We start from the raw sequence: 23,745 nt of genomic DNA on the forward strand, positions 1-23,745 counted from the left end.
CCGGTCTCGGCTGCCCTCTAGTGAGAGCAGCCTCAGTGACAGAGTCCTGCAACCAGCCTCCCAAAAAAGCCTGCTTGTTTCTTGGTTTTCACTTTAAAACCCGGCTTTTAAATCATTGACATTTTCTGAAAACATTTTGGCATTATTATTTGCCTTCTGATTTCTGTGCCACCAACATATATTTGGATTATGTTTCCAAGCACTTTCTTGTTTTCCTCACACGGAGAAAAGCCGGTCTTTTTTATTTACCCTTGTGTGGTACCTGCCATTTGAGATGACAAGGCACCAGGACTGTAAGGAAATAACGAACCTTCAGCTAGAAAGAAGAGTTTATCAGCTGTGGGGTGTGGGGGTGGGGGGTGTGCAGTGGACAAGACACACATCTCATCCTCATCCATGAGTTAGATGAGCTGATAAAGCAGAAAACTTATAGAAAATAAACATTTGAGGGATACAGGGTACATCGAGAGATGACACTCATTAACCAACCACAGCCATCTCAAATTGGTCAAACAAACCCATAAAGCAAGAGTTTGGGCTTCCACACACGACACTTTCCTCTAGCAAACCTACACTGACATGAAATGAAAATTCAGGCTGCTCATACCAAACACTCTGCCTCCCCTCCTGGCTGAAGGGCAGGTCTCACCCTGCCTGCCCACCGCCACCCCCAAACACGCCCCTTCCCCAGACTGGTTTTTCCAGGGAACCATGAGCTCCAAATCCCTGGAAACACACCGCACCTGGCACACCAGCACCGCCCTGCCGCTGCACAGCCAGAGCGGGGAGGAAGCCGGGCAGGCAGGGTACAGCCAGCCAAGGCACCCCAAAACTGCTGGCACGGAGCAGCCCTGTGGTCCCTGCCAGGGGAGAGGAGATGTCGGCCGGAGGGGGGACAGGCAGCGGCCGAGGGGCAGCAAGAGGCAGGAGGGCAGGGGTGGGACAGCCGCCGGACTCACACAGCTGGCTGCACGCTGCTCCAGCCACGCAAAGGGGGTGGACGTTGTGTTAGCAGCTTGATACAGAGGAAATCAGATCGGAGGGGGTTAAATGGAAATTATTTTCACCAGTACAGACATCCCTAGGGACCAAATTCAGCTGTTAATACAATTTGGCCAAGAGGAATAAACTATATTGATATTGAGAGCTCAAATGCTTGCTGAGACAGTCCTTCTAGAGAATTATGGTATTTATTTCTCGTATCAAGGACAATCAGCAAAAGTATAACAGTGATTATAGCCCAATCACTTTTTACACACATCGGTTTTAACCTCACATACTTAAGATCATAATTACTCTCTTTAAAAAAAACCAACACTGATCTTCTATTCTTGTGTCACACAAATATCTTCAATTACCATCTTTGGCCACTCTGCACCTCAAGTTTTAGCTCTCTGTGACTGTCAATATAAAGCTCTTTCTACAACTGCTCCCACGTTCACTCACCTTTCCTCAGGACACTGCTGTTACCTAGCCTGGCCTGCGCACGGTTTTTTCCCCACCACTGTAATTGAACAGTACCTACAGGTACAGCAATATGGCCCCCTAGCGCACACAGTCAGATGGCTTCGACGTTGGGGTTTTGCACAGGTTTTTTTATTATTATTGTAAAGCAATAAATAAAGCCATACATAGAGTAAGAAACGCCAATGTTGGCACGTATAACTTGGTATTAAAAATACGTATTAAGGATTTATATCACTATAAACTTATTCCAAGGTGATTGATTTGAAGTAAAAAGCTTCAAAAGTCTAAGACACTAAGACAGGCAGAGCGGGTGATGCTGCACATTCGGAAACATGCATTACAATTACTTGGTTTGCATATTTCCACTTCATATTATATTCACATTTTACCCATCTTTCCTCATTTCTCTGAGCCTTCTCTTTCTTATCTACAGACTGATTTTGCCTGTTCTCTAGTTTGTCAGTGTCTTTGCCCGTTCTTTCTCATGTTTATTTGATGGGAGTCTCGACTCCTGACACAGAGCCTTCTTGCCGGGACACACCGTAATCACTGCTCTCGCTCCCTCAGACATTATATCTGAAGATAAATTGGGAATGAAGATGTAGAGCTGTTGGAAGAGACTGGCTTCCCCAGGCACCAGTTTAGCCTGGATCATTGGATTTACAACACCAGCGCCGCCAACACTGATTTGACTATTAATCCCTGAAGTGCCCTAGGAATTGCAGCATAAATTCAGTGAAGGAGCACTCACAGAGCCCTGAAGACCCATAGTGCTTATCCTGGTACTCCATTCATGAAAATTGATCTTCTCTTAGTAGCAATGACAACTCAAGGAGTCCACGCTTCGTAAAACCAAGAGATCTGCTTGGCAATGTACTTAACTGCCAGGATGTCCGTGATACAAACCAACCAGCGCTCACGCTTAACACTCTGCAGAGACCAGCCTTTTCGTATTTACACACATATAGAGAGAGATCTACAACTTCATTCCCTGTTAGGGATCACGTCAGTGCCTTTGTGCTCCACAGCAGCACTCAGCAAAATCATTGCGTTTCCTATACCCTGCCTCAGTAACTTGCTCCCCAAGTATCCTTTACCAAGCAGTGCTTAATCATCTGCTAAGCCAATAATATCCCCCCGTGCAAGAACATAAACCTCTTCTGTATCTGGAGAACCATCATGAGGACAGCACAAGTTGGGACTAGGTTGGCAAGGAAAAGGAATTGGGTGCCCTGGTTTCAAGGTACCTCTGTGTGTACAGTGAGCGGGACTTTGTCCTACCCCAGGAGGAAAGAGGCAGCGACATACCAGAGGAGGGCAACCGCACAGCGAGGGACATCTTCCTGATTTTTTGACCTTGATTGCCAGAAACATGGGGACAGATTTTAAACGAAGATCTCATGTTGCTGGGTGTTGAGTACAGGCACAGTATGGTGGCATTTGACACCCTGTTAGCTGCTGGGAACAGCTGAATGACAGCATGCAAGAGCCAGGCACCTGCAATGGCAGTGAGGGCTATGGCTGGAAAGGCCTTGAAGGACAGGCTGGGACTAGGAAGAAAACAAACCTTCTCTCCTACCAAGAGAAGGGGGATGAGAAGAACCCCAGCGGGGAGCAGAGAGGGCCTGTGCCTGCCCACAGCTGATTCTCCCAAGTCAGGGAATTTAATAGAAAAGAGAGAAATAAAAGCCAGATTTCATTTTGTAAGACTGGCTAGAAATAATGTTAATTTTGCATCCTGGTCTTTGCTGAAATAAACTGTGACTTGCGTAGTAATAGTAACATGACTGTTCAGACACCTAACAGAAGTTAAGAAGTATTAAATGGTCTCAATCTAGTTTAATCTAAATGGCTAATCTTACAATCTACCCTGGCCCCAGCTTCCCCCCTTGTAGAACCTCACAGCTGCAATAAGCGATGTCACTCCCCTGTTTCATGTTCTTTTCTTTGGATTTTGATCTTAGCGATGGCTTCCCTCTAAACCAGAGCCCGGCACAGTTTGTGATTTATGAGGGACACTGAGCTCCTGGGGACCCCAGCGCCAGCCATGTTAGGCATTAACCCAGAAACGCTGGTAGCGCAGGGAGGCTCCTCTTCCTGGGGCACGCAGGGGTCTCGGTTACCTCCAGCAGTGCAGCCTCTGAAATCTGAGGTTAAGGCTGGGATTTAGTCCCCTAACCGGCAGTGCGGGAGATGGTAACAAGATGGCATTTCTTTTGATATGCTGAGTAGTATAAACTCTCCATAAAAGCTTTTTAGCGAGCAAAATTAACAATCCTACCCCCTGCCCTTTTTTTTTTTTTGGCTCCCGTTTTCTGAAAAGGTTTTGACAGCCCTTTCGCTCTGTCCCTTACGACTTTGTCGCGCAGACGCCGGGCAAGGCCAGAGGGAGAGGGCTGGGCTCCCCCTTGCCCAGGGCCCCCCGCACTGCCGCAGCCCCCCCGCCGCCAGCTCACCAGAGGAGCCAAGGCTGGTGCGCTGGAGCCGGGACACGCGTGAACGTTAGTTTCGCGTCGGTCTCTTTAAGTCTGAACCGAGCCCGCGTTTAAACGGCGCCCAGCGCCTGGGCTCCCGTTCCCCAGAGCCCGACGGGCCACGGCAGCGCCATCCCCGCAGGCCCGTGACTGGCTTTGCCGCCTCTGGGGGGGCCCTGCCAGCTCTGACCGCTCCGGGAACCGCCGCGAGGTGCTTCCGGCACACAATAATGACAGAAAAAGAGCTGTCTGTCCTGTGTTACGGTAATTTGACTGATAAGGCACGGTCCCCACGCCCCGGGGGTTAAAGCGCGGCCGGGCGCAAGCGCCGCCTTACGGCCAGCGCTGAGAGCCGGCCCTCTGCGCAGGCGCACGTCGCCTCCGCTGTCGTCACCGCCTGCGCCCGAAGCGGCGGCGGCCGCCGCGATGGAGGGTGAGCGCCGGTGGGCGAAGGGGGCCCCGCCGCGGCGGCCCCGCCTGACGCCCTGCCCCGCTCTGCCTTGCAGGGGAGCTGTACCGCCGCCTGCCGCCGGAGGAGACGGGGGAGCCGCGCCTCCAGGTACTGCCGCCCGCGCAGGAGCCCCGGCCCGGCAGGACGGGCGGCGGGGGCCGCTCTCGGGAGCAGCGCCCGCCGCCGTGGTGCGGTGCCCTCGGGAGTTCCGTGGTGGTTTCGGCGTGTTTTCTCACAGCGTCCCGTACAGGCCCCGTTAGGCCCCAGAGGAGGCGGCGCGGGGCGGTTCCCGCGGGCGGGGGCGCCGGCACGGCTTTCCCCCGGGCGCGCCGTGGGGCGTTCGCGTTCGAATGCGCCGCTCCCGCCTAAACGCGACCATCGGCGTTTCCTCACGGACAGACCCGTTGGCGGAACGGACGGGAGAACGCGAAGGCCGCTGTACGCTCGCACTCGGCCTTGCACACACGAGGCTTCAGCATGGGAGCGCTTTCCATCTGCTCTGCCTTACGTGCGGGCCTCCCGTTCCCGTGGGGATTGCGTCGGCTTGATAAAACCGCTAGTCGGCAGCAAGTCCTTAATTAAAATTTAATCTTTTAAAGTATCTTTTAAAATACCTCTAGCCTCAGGGATCAGAAGAGGCCAAAGCGTTTGTGAATGCCTTCCTGAAGCATAGCATGCCGAAAATGAAAGATGAAGCTATCCAGGATATATTAACTCGGAAAGCTGTAGTTCTTGAGCATTATTCAAAAAAAAAGACAAAGCAAAAGAGGAAGAAAACAAAAGGTTTTACTGCCAAGCAAAGGCGAGAAATGCGTCTTTTTGAAATCGAACCCGAACAGCGAAGGTAAGACCTTAAATATTTTCTTTTTGTAGTAAAAGTGGGAAGTACATCAAAAGTATGTAAAAGCAGCAGCATGGATCACGTGGCTACTGACCCTCCAGTATGTAAAGTCAATCTGAGACCCTGTGTGTGGGGCATGTCACCCAGAGGAAACAGTTCTCTTGTCTGTATAGTTGGAGAATTAATTTGTTTGTTACTGGTTCTCTTTCCTCTTGTACAGCTGAATATAACAAGAAATCAAACCCAAATACAGTCAATCACCTCTGATGTCAGTTTTTAAAACTTGACTGCCTGTGACCAGAGAGTCAAAGTTCTGCATCAGGTTCCTTGACCTAGTGTGTGCTCTGTGTTGAATGAAGCTCCTGCTGTTGCTGACCTGAAGTGGGGAAGTAAAAGAGTAGAAATCTCTTTGGTCTTTGATGTGGCCCAGTCCTCTAAAACACATCACCGGGTTGGGTTGCTAGAGAGGCGCATACTTAGTCTGTGCTTTTTTTGTAAAGCAAACCTGTTTGGAGTGGGTTACCTCGCAGGTTTAAGTTACGAGAGCAGATTACAAAAACTTATAAATGCTAGTCTTAACTCTGTTGTAAATATAGGTTACTTCAGTAATCAACCAATAGATTTTTTTTTATATATAATTAAGTGTAATACTTCTTGTCTTTTTACTGCAGATACGCCATCTTTCTACCACTACATGAACTCTGGAAGCAGTATATCAGAGACCTGTGTCATGGGCTTAAACCAGATGCGTAAGTTGAGATATTGTAGAATTAGTGTGGGTTTGATTTAGTAGGTATTTCCAGGTTTACTGAGTTCTGCTTGAAACATAGTTACTTGATAAGGGTATGTACTATTTCTGTAAGCTTTGACCACCATTTCAATAGTCATGGTCACATTTTGTAAACCTAACTTTCCCTATAATTTTCTTTCCCTCTTCTCTGATCCCACCCTCTTCAAGGCAACCACATGTGGTTCAGAGCAAACTGCTGAAAGCTGATCTCCATGGAGCTATTGTTACAGGTATTCTGTTTGCTTTCTTTTACAAAAAATCATCTGAAGTTAAGTAGACACTGCTATATTTCAGGTGCTTTTTAAATTCTTTTCAGTGTCATTAACTCTAGAATCACATAGTTGAGATCATATGTTGATGGATTCTTTCTCTACTTACTAATGCTAATTACTTCTCAACTGCTCTTGAAAACCATGTTATTAGTTGCAAAGATTGACTGTGAGTTTTTACAGTGATTACTGTAATTGCATTATTTCAGAATGTTACAGACCAGATTTTAAAATCATGAGGCAACTGTAGAAGAGCAAATAAACTGCCGGCATATGAAATTTTCTAATACATACATACTTCTGTTCTTTCAGTCACAAAATCAAAGTGCCCCTCCTACGTTGGGATAACAGGAATAATTCTACAGGAATTTAAACATGTCTTCAAAATTATTACTAAAGAGGACAAATTAAAAGGTATATAAGACATTTTTTTGAGCGCTTTTCACAACCTGAAAAATCAGAAATTTCTTAAACACACTATTTTATACCTCAGAGTATATTGTTTTCTATCAGTGCTTTTAGCTCTTTACATAGAGGGGCAGAAGTTAACATCTTTACTGATCATGTAACGGCTCAGTATCTTACCAAAAAAGTATCTCATTAGAAATGAGCAATTAAAAAAAAAAAACAAACAACATTTCCAAGGAACCTAGCATGATTATGCGCATGGCTCATTCACCTGATCACATCAGATGTTCTCTGCAACATTTACTGCATGCTCCTGAAAGAGGACTAACTTTAGTAATTCCAGTTTAAAATTTAGAGGGTTTAGTTACTTTTATTCTCTTACTAAAGCAAGAACACTTGAAATGTGGCAAACATCAAGTCTATGTGTGAGTAGTATCCCCTGGTGCATCAGCGTATTTTCATAATGGGGACTCGCATTAGTCCACTTTTGTTAATTTCTTTCCTTTTACATTTTCAGTTGTCCCTAAACTTAACAGCGTATTTAGTGTGGAGATTGATGGATTCATTTCCTACATCTATGGAAGCAAGTTCCAGCTTAGAGCAAGTGAGAGATCTGCAAAAAAATTCAAGTTGAAAGGAAGTATTGACCTGTGACTTCATGGAAAATCAGAAGTATTAATAGAAATGTCTGCTGTTTTCCTCCAGTTTAAAGACCAGGTTTTCTGGCAGATTGAAAGTGGAATAGCAATGTGGAATATTCTAAAGTATTGACTGCTATCTGTTGTTTTTAAAGCAGTCTCAGACTTTTGGAGTTTGTTGTATCTGTTTTGTTATTTATATATAACATTCTGGCTTTTATTAAACTTGTATTTCATAGAATCATTTGGGTTGGAAGGGACCTTAAAGATCACCTAGTTTCAACCCCCTGCCATGGGCAGGGACACCTTCCACTAGACCAGGTTGCTCCAAGCCCCATCCAGCCTGGCCTTGAACACTGCCAGGGAGGGGGCAGCCACAGCTGCTCTGGGCAACCTGTTTCTTCCTAATATCTAATCTAAATTTCCCCTCTTTCAGTTTGAAACAGTTACCCCTCATCCTATCACTGCACTCCCTGCTAAAGAGTCCCTCCCCCCCCCTTTCCTGTAGGCCCCCTTTAAGTCCTGGGAGGCCGCTCTAAGGTCTCCCCGGAGCCTTCTCCAGGCTGAACCTCAACTCCCTCAGCCTGTCCTCGTACAGGAGGTGCTCCAGCCCCCCGATCACCTTCATGGCCCTCCTCTGGACCCACTCGAGCAGGTCCATGTCTTTCTTACACTGGTGGCCTCAGAGCTGAATGCAGCACTGCAGGTGGGGTCTCACCAGAGCAGAGAAGGAGAGTCCCCTCCCTCGCCCTGCTGGCCACGCTTCTTTTGATGCAGCCCAGGATGCCATTGGCTTTCTGGGCTGTGAGTGCACCTTGCTGGCTCATATTCAGTTTTTCATCCACCAGCACCCCAAGTCCTTCTCCGCAGGGCTGCTCTCAATCCACTCATCGTCCAGCCTGTATCTGTGCTTGGGATTGCCCCGACCCAGGTGCAGGATCTTGCACTTGGCCTTGTTGAACTTCATGAGGTTGGCCTGGGCCCACCTCTCCAGCCTGTCCAAGTCCCTCTGGATGGCCTCCCTGCCCTCCAGTGTGTCAACTGCACCACACAGCTTGGTGTCACTGGCAAACTTGCTGAGGGTGCACTCTATTCCACAGTCCATGTCACCAACAAAGATGTTAAATAGCACCAGTCCCAATACCAACCCTTGAGGAACACCACTCATCACTGGTCTTCACTCAGACATTTAGCCATTGACCATGACTTTCTGAGTGTGACCATCCAGCCAATTCCTGATTCACTGAGTGGTCCATCCATCAAATCCAAGTGTCTCCAGTTTAGAGACAAGGATGTTATGTGGGACAGTGTCAACTCCTGTTTCAATTTATAATCATAAATTTGCACAATGAAAATTTTATCTTGTAACTGTGATAAATGTTATGTTGTTGCCTTCTGTATAAATTGGGCTTTACCTGCCTATTATATGCTTACAATGAGACTGTAGGTGATGACAACTGCTTTTTTGTAATTATTGTTCCTGGGCCAACATCAACACCTTTGGCTCGTGCAAGCATATACAAGTAAGTTGTTTACCTTGAATCTCTCCTTCCCTGTGGTTAATATTGTTACAGATAATATGTATAGGAGTGAAAATGTAAACATACTAAACACGTAATGCAGCCCTACAAGGTGTTTGCTTACCAGCTACTTACTAATAACATACTACTTTAAGGTTAAATCAGATATGTCTATATTAGTAAATATATATTGTCATGCCACAGTGCAGAAAATGCAACACATCACCTAAGAGGGAAGCACTTGAAGGTAGGAATTCAAAGATGGAAGTGCCCCCCATTCAATCTTGTACTTCAATTACCCACAAAATTGCTTTATGAATATTTAACCTCATTCATACAGCTTTACTCTAGCCTATTTTTATATATATTTAAGCATGGTGTTTATGTTATACACCTAAAAAAATACCTAAATTTATGTTACATACAATTTTAGAAGAGGCTAGCGTGGATGGCACTTGCTTGTGAGCACTACATCACTGGAACACAAGTCAGGTAGTTTCATAGTGCAAGTCTTCTAAACTCACCAACCACCCTTAATAAAGCACCACTTGTAAAGAAGCTTCTAGTGTTTAAACCTTTTACAAATACTTGCTTTTTGCAGCAGTCTGCAACAGTGGTTGTAATGGAGACCCTATACTTGCACTAGTGGAGACTTGATCAGCTTTGAGTGCCTGTGCTTCATGTATCCTCAACCCCTTTTTAGCTCCTTTTTTTCCACTTTTTTTTTCCCCCCTATATACTTCCAGGATCCTTTTTTGATTGCCCAGACTACAATCTCTCATCAACTAGGAAGGTTTGACTTGTTTGAAAGGTGGAAGTTCAGCAAGACCTAGACAGGCTGGAGAGCTGGGCGGGGAGAAATGTAACGAAATACAAGGGCAAGTGTAGAGTCTTGCATCTGGGAAAGAACAACCCCATGTACCAGTGTAGGTTGGGGACTGAGCTGTTAGAGAGTGGCGTAGGGGAAAGGGACATGGGGGTCCTGGCGGACAGCAGGATGACCATGAGCCAGCAACATGCCCTCGTGGCCAAGAAGGCCCATGGCATCCTGGGGTGTATTACAAGGGGTGTGGTCAGTAGGTCGACAGAGGTTCTCCTCCCCCTCTACTCTGCCCTGGTGAGACGCCATCTGGAATGTTGTGTCCAGTTCTGGGCCCCTCAGTTCAAGAAGGACAGGGAACTGCTTGAAAGAGTCTAGTGCAGAGCCACAAAGATGATTAAGAGGGTGGAACATCTCCCTTATGCTGAAAGGCTGAGGGAGCTGGGTCTCTAACTTGGAGAAGAGGAAACTGAGGGGTGACCTCATCAATGTTTATAAATACATAAAGGGCAAGTGTCAGGAGGATGGAGCCGGGCTCTTCTCGGTGATGGCCAATGACAGGACAAGGGGCAATGGGTGCAAGCTGGAGCATAGAAGGTTCCACATCAACATAAGGAAAAACTTTTTCACTGTGAGGGTGACAGAGCACTGGAACAGGCTGCCCAGAGAGGTTGTGGAGTCTCCTTCTCTGGAGACATTGAAAACCCACCTGGACATGTTCCTGTGTGACCTACTCTGGGTGGCCCTGCTCTGGCAGGGGGGTTGAACTAGAGGATCTTTTGAGGTCCATTCCAACACCTAACATTCTGTGATTCTGTGAAGTGACCTCTGTATTTAGATCACTTAACAATTTACTGTTACAAAAGAGCCTCTGTGGTGTTTATGTTACAAAGGTAGCTTTCAGAAGCTTTCAGTCTGAATTATGAAGTCAGTTTCAGGATCAAATGAAAGACCTGTATCTAGGAAGAAGAGTTCTTCCCTCCCACCATTCAAGTGTTTGTAGCCAGCTAGGGCCATTTCTTTAAAGAGAACATAGCTGTTCCTCACACCAAAGCCTAGTACTGGGAGGGTTAGGAGGGAAGCTCCAGCTAAAGCTCCTCACTGCGTTGCAGGGCACACATTTATCTGCCACGAGAAAGCCAAAGATCACCTCCTCCAACCCTCCCCAGTCCTATGGAAACATTTAACTGTGCCAGTCACCCTCAGTCAGTTGGCCCCCAAAGTTCCTACTTCCTTTCTGGACCTGTTGCTGGGAGAGGTTACAGGAGAGCTGCATCTCCCTGGCATGATCTCTCAGACACAAACCAAATTCAGCATGATGGAACCAGGCTCTGATCAGTTGAAATCACAGCATAGGCAATACTGGTTTTCAAGAACAGACTGCTTCTCTGCCCCCTTTGAAGTCAGGAAATAAAGTAGCATGGAAATAAATCTTTGTTGCAATTATATGAAGTACTGCCCTTGAGATGGGGAAAACAGACAGTGGTTTTGCTAAAGATGTGTACTTTATACAGGGAAATACAGTCATTTCACAGCAATGGGAAGCTAGGAGAAAGAACCACTGGGAAAGCTTTTGAAAAATATGGATAAACACTTGAAAGTGCCAAAGAGTAGAAGCTTTTTTTCAATGAATCTGTATCTGTGAAGTAAGAACAAGATGTGCTAAAGTTGTTAGACCCAAGTTATTATTCTACCTAGTACCCATTACTCCTCTCAACATTCTCAGAAATTAAATCCCTTAGTTTCCTGTGGGAGGTCAGAAGGAAAAACAAACAAAGTGGTAGAAAGCATAAATCATAGCAGAAACTTTCCATTCAGGACAATGACCTGATTTTAATTTTGCTCATAGCCTTCAGTGTAAGATCTAATTAAGACATCTGTTAAATGCCTATAATATTAAATTAATAGGGGGAAGCTAATAGAACTTTATTGGCATAGTCCAGTTAATTAACATTAAGGGCTTTAATGGATGTCTTAAATAGACATCATTAATGGGAGTGCCATACAAACTGGAATGAGGCACAATTGTGTTTCATTGTGCTGTGAAGGACATACCATATTCTACCATATGGACACATAGATGAACACAATACAACTTCCCATAGCTACTGGCGTTTCCATTTTTTAAACTATTTCAGCAACCAGAAAAGACAAACGCTGCCTAGCAGTCCCTCTCGATAAATAATAGCACAGCATTCATTATTTACAGTGAAGAGTGCTGAAGAGATGTTCAAAGGTCTCCTCAAGGTAATCACATGCTAGTAGCACATCAAGACAGATGACAAATGAAGAATAACAAGGGAGCTGAACAGCCAACACATTCAAGATGCCTTTACTGCAGTTGGTAAATCACCTGAAGAGGCCTTTTTGTAATGGCTCGGTGAGGTGTTCCAAACAGGCCCCATAAATCACTTAAGCTAAATCACTCCCACAGACTGCTGGTATCACTGTCTACCCATCAGCTCCTTGAACCAAACCCCTGTCCCATCTGCTTTCTCCAGAACACGGCTCTGTGTTTGTCTTTCACTAGAAGACATTAAACTCCTCATTGCTTGTAAAGGAACTTCCTTAGAAACTGGGTAACATGAAAATGACTGCTCACCAGTGCTCCCCTGCTGATTCATGACCATTCCCCAACTCTTCATTAGCTGAGACAGCAAATACTTAATGGATTTAACATCAGAAAATTGGAGAACTAATCACAGCTGTCTCTAACGTGTCTCTTCCTTCATATGTTCAACCCTGAATTGCACACAGCAAACACATTTTTCATTATGATTTTTATACCTAAACTCGCACTAAAGAAAAGGCTAAGCAGGGAATAATGAACAACAGCGAACAGTACGCTCTCTCACTACGTTACACACATTTCTGCTTTCCTGTTACTATGTATATATATTTACAACCAATCTGAACTGAAACAATGGTAAACAATCCATTTACTGAATTTTGAACATTTACGCAAGAATGGGAAAAAAACCAAAAAAACCCCCATAATTTCTGTTTGAAACTTCAAAATAATCCATTGTGGTGAAAGCTTGAAATTAAAGCCAAGTCACATCCAAGATAACACACAGAATGTGCTGTTTGAGGGTTTGTGGGTTTTTTATACTTACTCTAAAAGATGAATTACACAGCAATACAATGGAACCTCCCAAAAAGCTCCCAGGATTCTCCTTGGGAAACTCAAATCACAACAGCATGTAGCTGACATTAACTCTATACATTCAAGCCACCCAATGTTTTAGAGAAGCATAAAAGAGAACATAAAATTCTGATCCAGACCACAGCCTTTTTTAATGAATTCTCAAGTTTTGGACAAGTTGTCCCTCTGGCAGACTCCCTTTGTCCATTTTAGCATTTTATATCTGGGAGGACTTGCGTCAATGCAAGAGGTTAGAAATAATTTCTAAGCCTCTTACAACCTTTGACCAAGCAACTCTTGTTAAACAAACCTTAAAATAATTTGGAACAGTAACACATAGTCCTAATAAGTAGCTGCATTTTGCAAAGGAGAAGTCCTGTCAAGGGCAACCAGTATTTTTTATTGGAACAATGCCCCTGTTGAACTGGAAAAGGCCAGGATATGGCTATACCCGGCTGGTACGATTTGGAAAAGGAAGCTTCTTGTTGTGTGTGTACACAAAAGGTAGGCAAATCTGGCTTAGCTGTTTTCACCATAATTTGCAAATCATAGTTTTAGAAACCTTGACTGGAAACATTGGTAGTGTTTTCTAACAGAAAGAGACCAAAAAATGGCACGGGGTGAGAAAAAGTACAGAATAAAAAACAGTGAGTCGGAGTTCAGACCGAGTAACAAAGGGAAGGAGAATCAGTTCGGTAAGGGAAACAAATCCTGCAGAGAAAAGCTGCAGGTATTCATTGGTGTGACACCAGTAATTCTGTGCATTGTCTGCAGGCTTCCACTTTTGTAGGGAAAAAGATACTCCAACTTTGCTACAGACCTCACATGTCACACACTAACCAACTGGGGGCTATTGGTCCTTCTCCATATCAGCATTTTTTCTTTACTTCTGGTATTTATAAAGCTTCTATAAAAGATTTAGAGATAACATTTAACATTCTGAAAAAAAAAAAATACAAAGCAGTCCTTGAGAAGTGAACAAAAGCCACAGCATACCATCTAAAAATCACAAAAATTTTTCACTTTCCAAGGAAAATAGTGTCCTTGGGCATTCGACAGTCTGACTGGGAAATGCTGAGCTTGAGACAGAGCTCATACAGCGGCCCAGGACCACACTTTGCTGGGTGTTTCTGTTGGTGTGCATGTACCAAAGAACAAGCACACACCACAGAGCTACTGACAGGTTTGCCATCAGGTAACTTGCATCTTTGCTTATAACTCCTTTCTTAAATAGCATCCTTTGTCTCATATAACCAGAACAGTTCACCTCTTTCTACTCCTTTTAAAATTCTCTTAAAACACGGCTGCAATGTCGGGCATGACTCACTGTACTGCATTACACCTGAGACACCATCTTGCTCCTCTGCATCAGAAGCAAGTTTTCAGGGAACAGAAGCAGGGTGGCACTGCTTTTATTTAAAACAGGGCCATTCCTCAGCCCCTTACCAGGGCAGTTACAACTGGGGAATGGGCATGTGTAAGTCCCAAAACCATAGACTTTTCTAACTAACCAGAAGTTCTGGTCACCTTATCATTCCTGCTGCAATCACTGACCCCATTCACACTGAAGACCACTGGATGGCTAATTCCTAGCTCCTGCTGTTCGTACTCCTTCCTCAGCACGCACTACAATTTCCCTCATTAATGTCCTTTTGCCTCCACAGTGACCTTACCATAGGTGACGCAAGTACAAAGCTTCAGCAGTCCACAAACTCTCCCTTCCAGCTCCAACAGCCCCATCTTCTTCAGCCTACACACCACCTGAGGTTTGAGCAGTACCAGCAGGATAGGTCCTTAATAGCCAGTAACAGCTATATCAGGCCAGTCTCCTGCACCATGACAACTGAGGCAAATGCCCAACCAACCTCTTTGGCAACACCAAAACTCCAAACAATCTCTCTCAATATGGAAAACACCTGAGTAATTTGAAAGACTAACCCTTGTCAGCTGTGCCTCTTACCCCAGCTGTACTGCCTTCTTGCACCCAAAATGAGCTTGTTCGCATGCCGGGCCTTGATGAGTAAAGCACATCAGTTGACTATATAACAACAGCACACCTTCATTCATCTTCTTAGATAAACAAAAACTGGATTTACAAAGCTTGTCATGCTACAACATTCACCAAACCATGGTCTGACGACGTACCAAGTGACACCTGGACAACAGCAGATTCCATGGCATTTCACAGAGGTTTGCCCCACCTTTGCCTCATGCTCCCCTTCCTTAATTCTGTCATTCCTATGGTAACTAACTCCAATTCGGAGTCACCTTCCCTACAGCATGTGATAACAATGTATGCTTTTGGTAAGGCAGAAATCTCCCTCAGAGTACTGGTTTAATTAAGTTAACAAGCAAATGTGAAAAATAGAGGATCAACCATACAGTGCTGCTGAGAGCAGCAGTTACATCTGGCAAATACAAACCTCCTGGGCTGCAGAACAAACAGTACCTGGCGCTCTACCTACAGACAGGTTTTGACACCTAGCTCTGCACACACTGCCTGTTGGACAGGGATTATTACAGAGAACCCGACAACATTTAATACTGAATGAAGAGCCCTCTCTGCTAAGAAAGCTCTCTGCTGCTTTCTGTTATTGTACTAGTCAGATAAGGTACAGTACCTTATAACCATTAAGAAGAGAGAAAAATGAGTATACAATTGATTAAAGTAACATAACTGATAGCTTTGAATGAGGATGCTGAAGGAAAAGGCACAACCTAAACTATAGTCTATCCTGCCCTGCTCCCCAGACTATTTTTAGGCTATTACTTTTTTTGTTCTGCTCAGAACTATTCCCATATCACCTAACTACTGCCAAACAACACTGATTTAAAACATGTTATTTTCATATAGTTCCAGGCACTGACCAATCTTCTAATAACCATCACCTTCTACAGGCAGCTGAACAGTAGCTTAGATTTGCAGTACAGGCCTATTAATAGAAAGCTTTTCCTGGTCTATTAGTTAATAAATTCAGCTTTGTTTCTTTCAGCTCTCAGAATGAGCTCCTAGCTTCATAACATGTGCATACTTTTGACTGAGACGCTAATCTTAAAATATATAAAAATATAATATAGTTAGAACATTAATTATAATATTCATACAATAGTTTCTGGGAAGTATGATATTATCAGAAATGCCAAAGGACTTTGGCTTGACCTCACAAATTTTAAATCAATAACCAAAATTGAACATAAATGTTAAAGTCCTCATACGCTTGTTAACGGCAAAAGTTAAAACTTCAAAAACAAAACCACTTGTCCGTCAGTCAGGGCTTCTAAGCTGAGCCACATGGCACCAGGGCCAAGGCTTCTAACAGAATATTTAGGGAAATATGCTTGTTGTGCATGTCAGTCCAGCTGCCTACGCAGACCTCTGACTACAAGCTCCTTGGCCATCCTCTAGTGTACACACAGTATCAGCCCCAAAATGGACTCCACTTAATAGCACTGTTATTCTGGGAGGGAAAAACAGGAGTATGCACTTCTTGTAAACGTTAAAATAATCCCATAAATCTGAATAAAATGATTTTTTTTTTTTTGGTGAAATTGTCTGCAACACTCTGCCATGCATATTCTTCCTCTAAAGGATTATTTCAAAATTATGGACTCAGAAATGTTCAGCTGGATAGTTCTTGGGTGGCTGAGGTGCTCACTGAAGAATTTAAATGATGTAATAGCTATTGAACACCCCATTATATGGCTGCCTAATTAATGTAAATGATAGTTATGTCTCACTCACAGAGGATTATTTTACACTGAGGAAAATCTACTCACTGCCACAGTAGCCATTTTGATAGTTTTTATAGGAGCAGTTGCATTATGGCTTCATTGAGTAAAAGGTAAGTAGCCGTCCTAAATAACGAAGATTGAAGGTTTAATAGTCCCAATAAAGAATCCTCCAGGTTTTTTATTTCAAAAATTAGAGTTTGATTGCAAGCGTATGATAATGAGAGGGAAAAGAGCACCAGCACGTGGAATCCATCTGCAGCCCAGGTTCCTAGGGAACTTCCATTTCTTCTGAGCAGAAATATAGAAGAATAAGGACAGAAAAAAAGAAAATAAGCTCTTCTTTACTTTTCATGACAGCATGTCCAAGCTCCAAGCCTCTCCCTGTGGCAACATTTCAGTGGATAGGAATATGCTGGATTGTGCCTCTTATACTTTGAAGGCTGACATTATTGGAACAGCTGCATACAGATGATCACATACACACAAATACCCTCAAATAATGAGAAAAGCCCAGCTTAGACCCATTTAAGTGATGATATGCAGGCATAAGCCAGCCTTGCAAACTTGTCTCAGAATTGTAGCCTATTACAGCAAATTTTTTTTTGTGAGGCAATAGTCAAGGGACTCGGCATTTCCGTTATGAGACCCTGTTTCCAAGGTTATATATCAGACATTATAACAGCTATAAAAATTCAAATTAGACTTAAAACCTGGCAGGAGCATTCTCACTTGGGATCTAGTATTTTTTAATCAAATCTTTGTAAGAAAAGCTAAAAGTTTACTTGTTCCACTTGTTATTTTAGGTCTCTATTGCCACATAGTTCTCAATCTAGACCCTTACACTCACTCACAGTACTCAAGTAACCTCTTTTCACAGCTACGTTTTCAGAATGGCAGTTTGGAGCTAGGACAATTGAATTGACATTTGTTTCTCCTAACAGCAAACTTCCAAGAAGGGATTTAAAGGGACTTCTGTTCCAAGGCAGGCACTTTTTTTCAGCAATAAAGCACCACATGTGTTTTAGCAAGTAAAAAGTGGCTACAACATTAACCTGAATTATGGTAACAATGACTACAAAACAAGCTGGCTGGGGATTTGCAAACACAATCTCCAGATGTCTGCAAAAGATCTGATTTATCAAACACACTCCAGGCAGGGGTTTGGTGCGGGTTTGTACTTCCTAATAAAAGAGGTCTGTGGTAGTTATTTACTGTTAGTATTGGTGAAAGGTGCTACCCTTGTGACATCTTTCAGAAAGGTAAGTAGATCTCTTTAGAATAATCCACAGGATACAGAGAGAGCCGCAGACCCCAGAAATGAAAGCCTGGAATCACCAATTAAATGAAACGGGACGAAGCCGAAGGCTAAATACACGGAGTGGGGAAAAAAGATTGTAGGAAGGAAGCCTCAAGTAGTGCAATGCACTCTGGCTGCAGGGACAGGTTCGAAAAGCTAAATGCAAGCCATGGAGGATGCAACTGTATTACATCAGCACAGCCTGTGGCCATTTAAAATTCTTCCCTCACTATAGGGCCTTAAAAGCACCACACTGAAGAGTAAATGCTAGTTGTACCTCTGGTTTTGATCCACAGCCTTGCTGCTGAGGCCATGATGAGAAGCCCCGGCTAGTGCTTACTTTAGGGATGATTTTTGTGATACGATTCCCTGCCAAGGAAGCTGGACTGATCTGAACACACTCTTTCCAAGAAGGTCTCCACACAACCCTCCCCACAGATAAGCACTGCGTGCAAATAACTCACCACTTGTATTAGTGGAAGACTGGCACAAGAATGGGCAGAAGCAGTGGGGCCATTAAATTTATGTTCCCTCACATTCATTGTCACAGTTCTGTCATGCAGTAGCTTGGACTGAAAACTAAACCTAATGCTTCACACAAAGAATATAGGGTCCTTTACATCCTAGGCTCAATATCCGGGGAGGGGGGAGAACATATTTTACTTCCATGTACATATGTAAATAAAACACACAATCCATATTTTAATTTTGCATTTACAGCGCAATACCTTATTTGCAGTGACTTGTGAATAACAGCTTTAAGACAGCACTGCATCAAGGTAATTACCTTTGTTTCTGGTTTGTTGTGCTGTTGGTTTGGGTTTTGTTTTGTTTGGGGTTTTTTAGGGTTTGTTTGTTTGTTTTTAAAAAAGCAACAAAGTTGAGGCAATTCTTTATGATCACTTAGAAAACCCAAGGCTTAGCCAGAGAATGATAACATCTTCTGGTTTTGAACAATGGTTCGCTTCTGTTTAAAACCAAATTAGTTACTAAGGTGAACAGATTGAGTAATCAAGTTCAATTAAGCGTGCGCAATACGCACTGCAACAACATGCACTCTTTGGTAAAGTAATAAAACAGCTTTATTTTCTTTTGACTTCTGACAGTCTACCTCAAAGAACCATTCATTCCTACTTCTACCCAGCTAGCATTTCCATGAAGATGTATCATGAATTTTAGCTACCTTGCCAAAGATACTGTTGGGGAAGGGGAAACAAAGAAAAACATCTTACAGCTATAAGTGGGAGACAGTATTAACACCTACACAGGCACAAAGCTTCTCTTGCACAGTCCACACTCCGATTGAACACTGGTTTTGTGTCGAAGAGCATTGTCGTGCTTTGGAAGACAAGCCACTTTTGGGGCTACACACTTAAGATAATGTTTCAAAAGGCAATTTTCTTCCCATGCAGCAGAAAGGTCTGTAGTTTCAGGAAAACTACGTTAATAACTTGTGGCTTGGCTCCGAGACACAGGTATTTTAATTTATTATTATTGTTACTCTTGGTTTTGTTGTTGCTTTTGTTGCAGCTAACACAAAAAAATGCTATAGAAATCTCCTCCTTCTATGCCCAGAGCAACACATCTCACTTTGGTACCAGAAGATGGAGCCACACGCTCACAGTTTTAATTTTTTTTTTTTTTTTTTTAGTTCCTGTTCTGACAGAAAAAACACACGTGAAGCAGACAGTGCCTAAAACCTGCTCCCTTACCTTACGTGAACTTGCCTTTTTACTGCTTCTATGCGTACTGCAAATCTGGTGCATGCCTTACCCTATCTCAGTTGCCTTTCTCAGATGTTTCCATAACAACTGAATTTTCCTTACTGCAAATATGTTTTCTGAATTGCCTACCATGGCAAAATTAAACCAGGAAACTGAACCAAACTAACCCAGGCATTTCCAACTGCTAAAATACCACACTTGTCATTTCCTTTATGAAAGGATATATTCTTTAAAGGATGTCATATATGTCCCAGCACCATCAGCATAAGACTCCTCATATTGTTAAAAGGCCAAATAAATGCAGATATAATATCATGTTTACTCTGTGTCCTAAAGCTTAAAAATATGTGCTCAGGTGAGAGAATAGGCCAGGTTTGTACTCTGCAGACCTTTCAGCAATGCTGCAGTCACTCAGAGTAAGCTGCATATGCGATACGACTGAGGTATGCCTTTGCCCACCCCAGCAGTACGCTGCTGCCCAGTGTGACTGGTTGGCACAAGGTAGGACAAGTTGTTTTTTCTCACTCTGTTGAAGGCCAAAAAACCCTCTGTTCTGCTTCAAAACCTACCTGCCAAAAAAAAAACCAAACCCAAAATCAAACAAATCAAACAGTGAGAGAGGCTCTGCCATGGCTACTCCCTCAGGCCCTGCTTAGGGGCAGCTCCCATCCACCGCCCTGCAGATGCATCCAGGCTATAGCAGTGCCAGTTGGTCCACAGGCTGGGCAGGCAAGAGCACTACTGATGACCCTGCAACTCCACGCTGAGTGGAGGGACAGGGCTGGTCAAGTCTGACAGCGAGTCTGCTAAACCCTGCCCCTTAACCAACAGAGTGTGTGCATGTCCTACTGTATGCAGCCACCTCTGTGATACATTAAGATGAAAAGAGCCTTTGTAGAATGACATACTTCTGAGGGGAAGAGAAACTCTTCACTAAAGGTATTAAAGCCTATTAGGGCTTTCCTTTGTTGGCTACTTGCTCTGTGTCAGCTGTATGAGCAGCCAGTCCTAGAGAGTCAGATCAAAGCAAGATAATGGCATTCCTCATAAAGCCAGCAGAGCTCTTTCAGGTAAAAACGTTTACTGTTCAAGAACACTGTCAGGTCTTTTCATGTCCTTTCACGACCTGGCAATGTCCCAAGTTACTACAGAACTGTTTTAAATACAGAGACTTAATTATTCTTTTTGCCACTCTTTCAGCCCTATCTCAGGCAGCAGAAGCAGGCAACTACTTTTACTCTCATTTATTTCCTTTGCACAATGCTGTAACCTCTTTATAACAAATCCTCCACCACAATACCTAACATCTCTCTAACAGGACATTAAAAACGAAGTCAGCAAAACTTCCTAACAAAGTGGTTCACTTAAAAAAAATAATTTATTTTTCACAAAATCTAAATATGGAACAAAGCATGCTGCCTCTATAACCGTGAATGCCGCAACCTGTTATCAGCAGTAGATATTCACACGTGGCTTCAGCTCACACCATACCTTGGGGAACCACCATTTGATGAGGAAAACCAGAAGGATGTGTAACTCTGAGTGGAGCCCACAGTACGTAAGATTGACAGAAATGTCATCCTCTATCCAAAGCTTGTAGGTACCAAAGAAGGCTTTGGCATGTGGAACAACTAGAGTAATAATTACTACTAATTCTCAGCTTTTATTTAAAAAAATTGTACTTGCAAGCTCATCTTCACCAATTAAAGCCACCCCAAGCAACAAATCTGAAGAAAATGTCATACTGACCCTTTTTCCCCCTACTTACTTCAGTGCTGTGGTCCCATTACAACTTTGGCTGCCACAATCTCCTCAGCATGAACAAAAAGGATTTTCATACTTTTCCCATCTGCAGTCTGGGTCCCTTGCAGATCAGCCACAGCTGTAGCAGTGGTCCCAGTCCAACTGCAAGAGGTGGAGACATCTCAGCCATGCACCTAATGCAGGCAGAGGTCAGCTGTGTGGCAAGACCACCAAAAGTGGTTGTACCATGCACCCATCAGGCTTAATCTGCGTAAGACTACAAAACCCACAAAGGACACCCAGGCATCACTTGTACCTCCAATACATCACCTGCACTGTTCATGCTTTTGCTGCTCAGAGATAAAGGGAAATCCCAGACAGAAATACAGGATTCCTATTGAACACCTGCACTGAAGCAGCGGCAAGCTGAGGAAATCTCCAGGAGGAAGCAGGAAAGGCCACGCTGTTGACTGACTATTGTGTCTGAAAGATGGATAGGAATTTTAACTCCTTTGCAAGGAGACCAAACGTATCACTTAATAAAAATAAGCCATCCTACGATGATCCTCTCTTTCCCTTATTTATTCCCCTCTAAACACAGCAGTGCACAGATTATAGGAAATGGTTTCACATTTAACTTCAACCCCAAGTGGTAAAGAAACGGATTGTATCTCCCAATGTAAATTTGCATCTACCATCATTTAATGGATGTTTTATACATGCTATGTACTACTGTGTTTTTATGGAAAGGCAAAAAAAAATTACTTGGGAATTTGTTTTTAATTAAGCAATAAGGCTCAATGGGGTACTGCTATCATGCAATAAAACCACTCCTGGGGTGTTGTGAGGCATTTGGTCCAGATGAGTGCTTCAAATCACCCCCAGATTGTGATTAGATGATTACTCCCTGGAGTTAATATTAGATGGTTCTCTCTAGAGTTGTCTTATTGCTATTATAAAAAGTCTTCAACACGGGGTAACTAAGTAGCTTTTGTGCTTGAAGAAGATGAAGTTTGCAGTTTTGAGTGTTGAGTGGCTGGCTGAGCTGTGTGGGTCCCATAGATCAATTCACCTATTTAGCATGCGTGAAAGATCATCTCAGTGCACTTCTTTGACCCAAACAGTTTTACAATTAAGTGTCTTTATTTTTTCTAGGAGATGGAAGGATATAAAGAGCAAACAACTCCAAAATAAAGCAATCCCAAGACAAGGCATTGAGGAATTTGATTCTGAGATATGTATTACTGGCTTTATCTTTTTGTAGGGAATAATGAACCCTAATCGCTGTTATGCTAATTGTATTAATGAAGGCTAATGCATGCAGTAGTGGTAAGAGATTCTCCCAAGTCGGGTGCATGAGGAGGTACACGGCTCGAGGCATTTGTGGGGGCTCCCAAGCTAATGAATTCAAACAGCCCAAATGGTACAGAGCCAAACTGTAGTGCCCTCCCCTGCCTCCCCCCAACTGCTCTTCAGGGTTGAAGTTAGCAAAGAGGTATTTCATTCTGAGAAAAGACAAAAAAAGAAAAAACAACCAGAAAACAAAAACCAAAGCTTCCTTCGTATTTCAGTATAACCACAGGAGAGAAATCTCAGGAAAACATTAACTCTTGCAGGTCCCTTCGACGTCCAAAAAGGCAGGATGGTAGCACACGCACATGGACAATTTTTGCACACATTGAGCTGAAGTACAGAGCAGAATCCTCAACAACTCCTTCAGATATCCCTCAACAGCCCACCACACACCTCCTATTACACAAAATCTCTCTGTTTTCTCAAGCAGGAGCCAATTTTTACACTTCACAAATTAAGGTGTGATCCTTCACACATCCTCTGCACCCTAGCCTATGTCACATCTCATACCCTGCATAGGCCAGGCAGCAATACAGCCTCTAAAAGCCAATAAACCTCTTCCACCACACAAGAAATCCCCATGGTTCCTCCTTCAGCTCAGCACCTCTCCATTTGAAGACTCAACATGCCAATGGATGGGGATCCTAGACAAGCTGAGGTTTGCTCTCTGTTTCCAGGATATCAGCAGAACACCTTGAAAAAACCACACCACCTGTTTTCCCTTATATCTGAAGAACACGAACGCAAACAAGGATTTCCTTTTTTTTTTTCCCCTCCCCTTCCCCTTTCACAGAGCTCTGTGCACTATGCACTCAACACATAAAACCTCCCCAGGCAATTGCAGCAGATGCCTTCCTGCACAAAAGGCATTGATGTGGGGCAAGGCATGGATCCCTTACAAAAGATGATTTTTCCTTTCTGAGTGACACACACATTCGGCCTGGGTAGCCGTTCCAAAGGAAAGAGACCAAGGCATGTTCTTCACATAAATAGAAGCTATATCCACGGGCAAAGCAAGGTTTATGAATGAAACTCTTTTATGTGTCTTTGACTAATCAGTCAATCATAGGTGA

At 43.7% G+C, this 23,745-nt stretch overlaps 1 protein-coding gene across 1 annotated transcript; it reads left to right on the forward strand.

Moving 5' to 3' along the window:
- The first annotated feature begins 711 nt into the window (after positions 1-711).
- On the forward strand, positions 712-9,416 carry POP4 (POP4 ribonuclease P/MRP subunit). Its single transcript, XM_086468827.1, has 8 exons — positions 712-806; positions 4,223-4,374; positions 4,421-4,500; positions 5,013-5,236; positions 5,905-5,982; positions 6,192-6,253; positions 6,605-6,706; positions 7,218-9,416. Exons 1-8 carry the CDS (start codon positions 712-714, stop codon positions 7,352-7,354), a joined length of 930 nt encoding a protein of 309 aa, XP_086324953.1. The 3' UTR covers positions 7,355-9,416.
- The last annotated feature ends 14,329 nt before the right edge of the window (positions 9,417-23,745 follow it).

Source organism: Leptosomus discolor, chromosome 8 (assembly GCF_034619465.1).
Source record: "Leptosomus discolor isolate bLepDis1 chromosome 8, bLepDis1.hap2, whole genome shotgun sequence".
Classification (NCBI taxonomy): domain Eukaryota; kingdom Metazoa; phylum Chordata; class Aves; order Leptosomiformes; family Leptosomidae; genus Leptosomus; species Leptosomus discolor.

Bases quoted from the DNA above. Each gene is read 5' to 3' on its own strand.
- POP4 (XM_086468827.1), top strand. From the start codon at position 712: ATGAGCTCCAAATCCCTGGAAACACACCGCACCTGGCACACCAGCACC. The intron at 4,501-5,012 runs GTACTGCCGCCC...AAATACCTCTAG, and splicing joins CGGGGGAGCCGCGCCTCCAG to CCTCAGGGATCAGAAGAGGC. The intron at 6,254-6,604 runs GTATTCTGTTTG...CTGTTCTTTCAG, and splicing joins CCATGGAGCTATTGTTACAG to TCACAAAATCAAAGTGCCCC.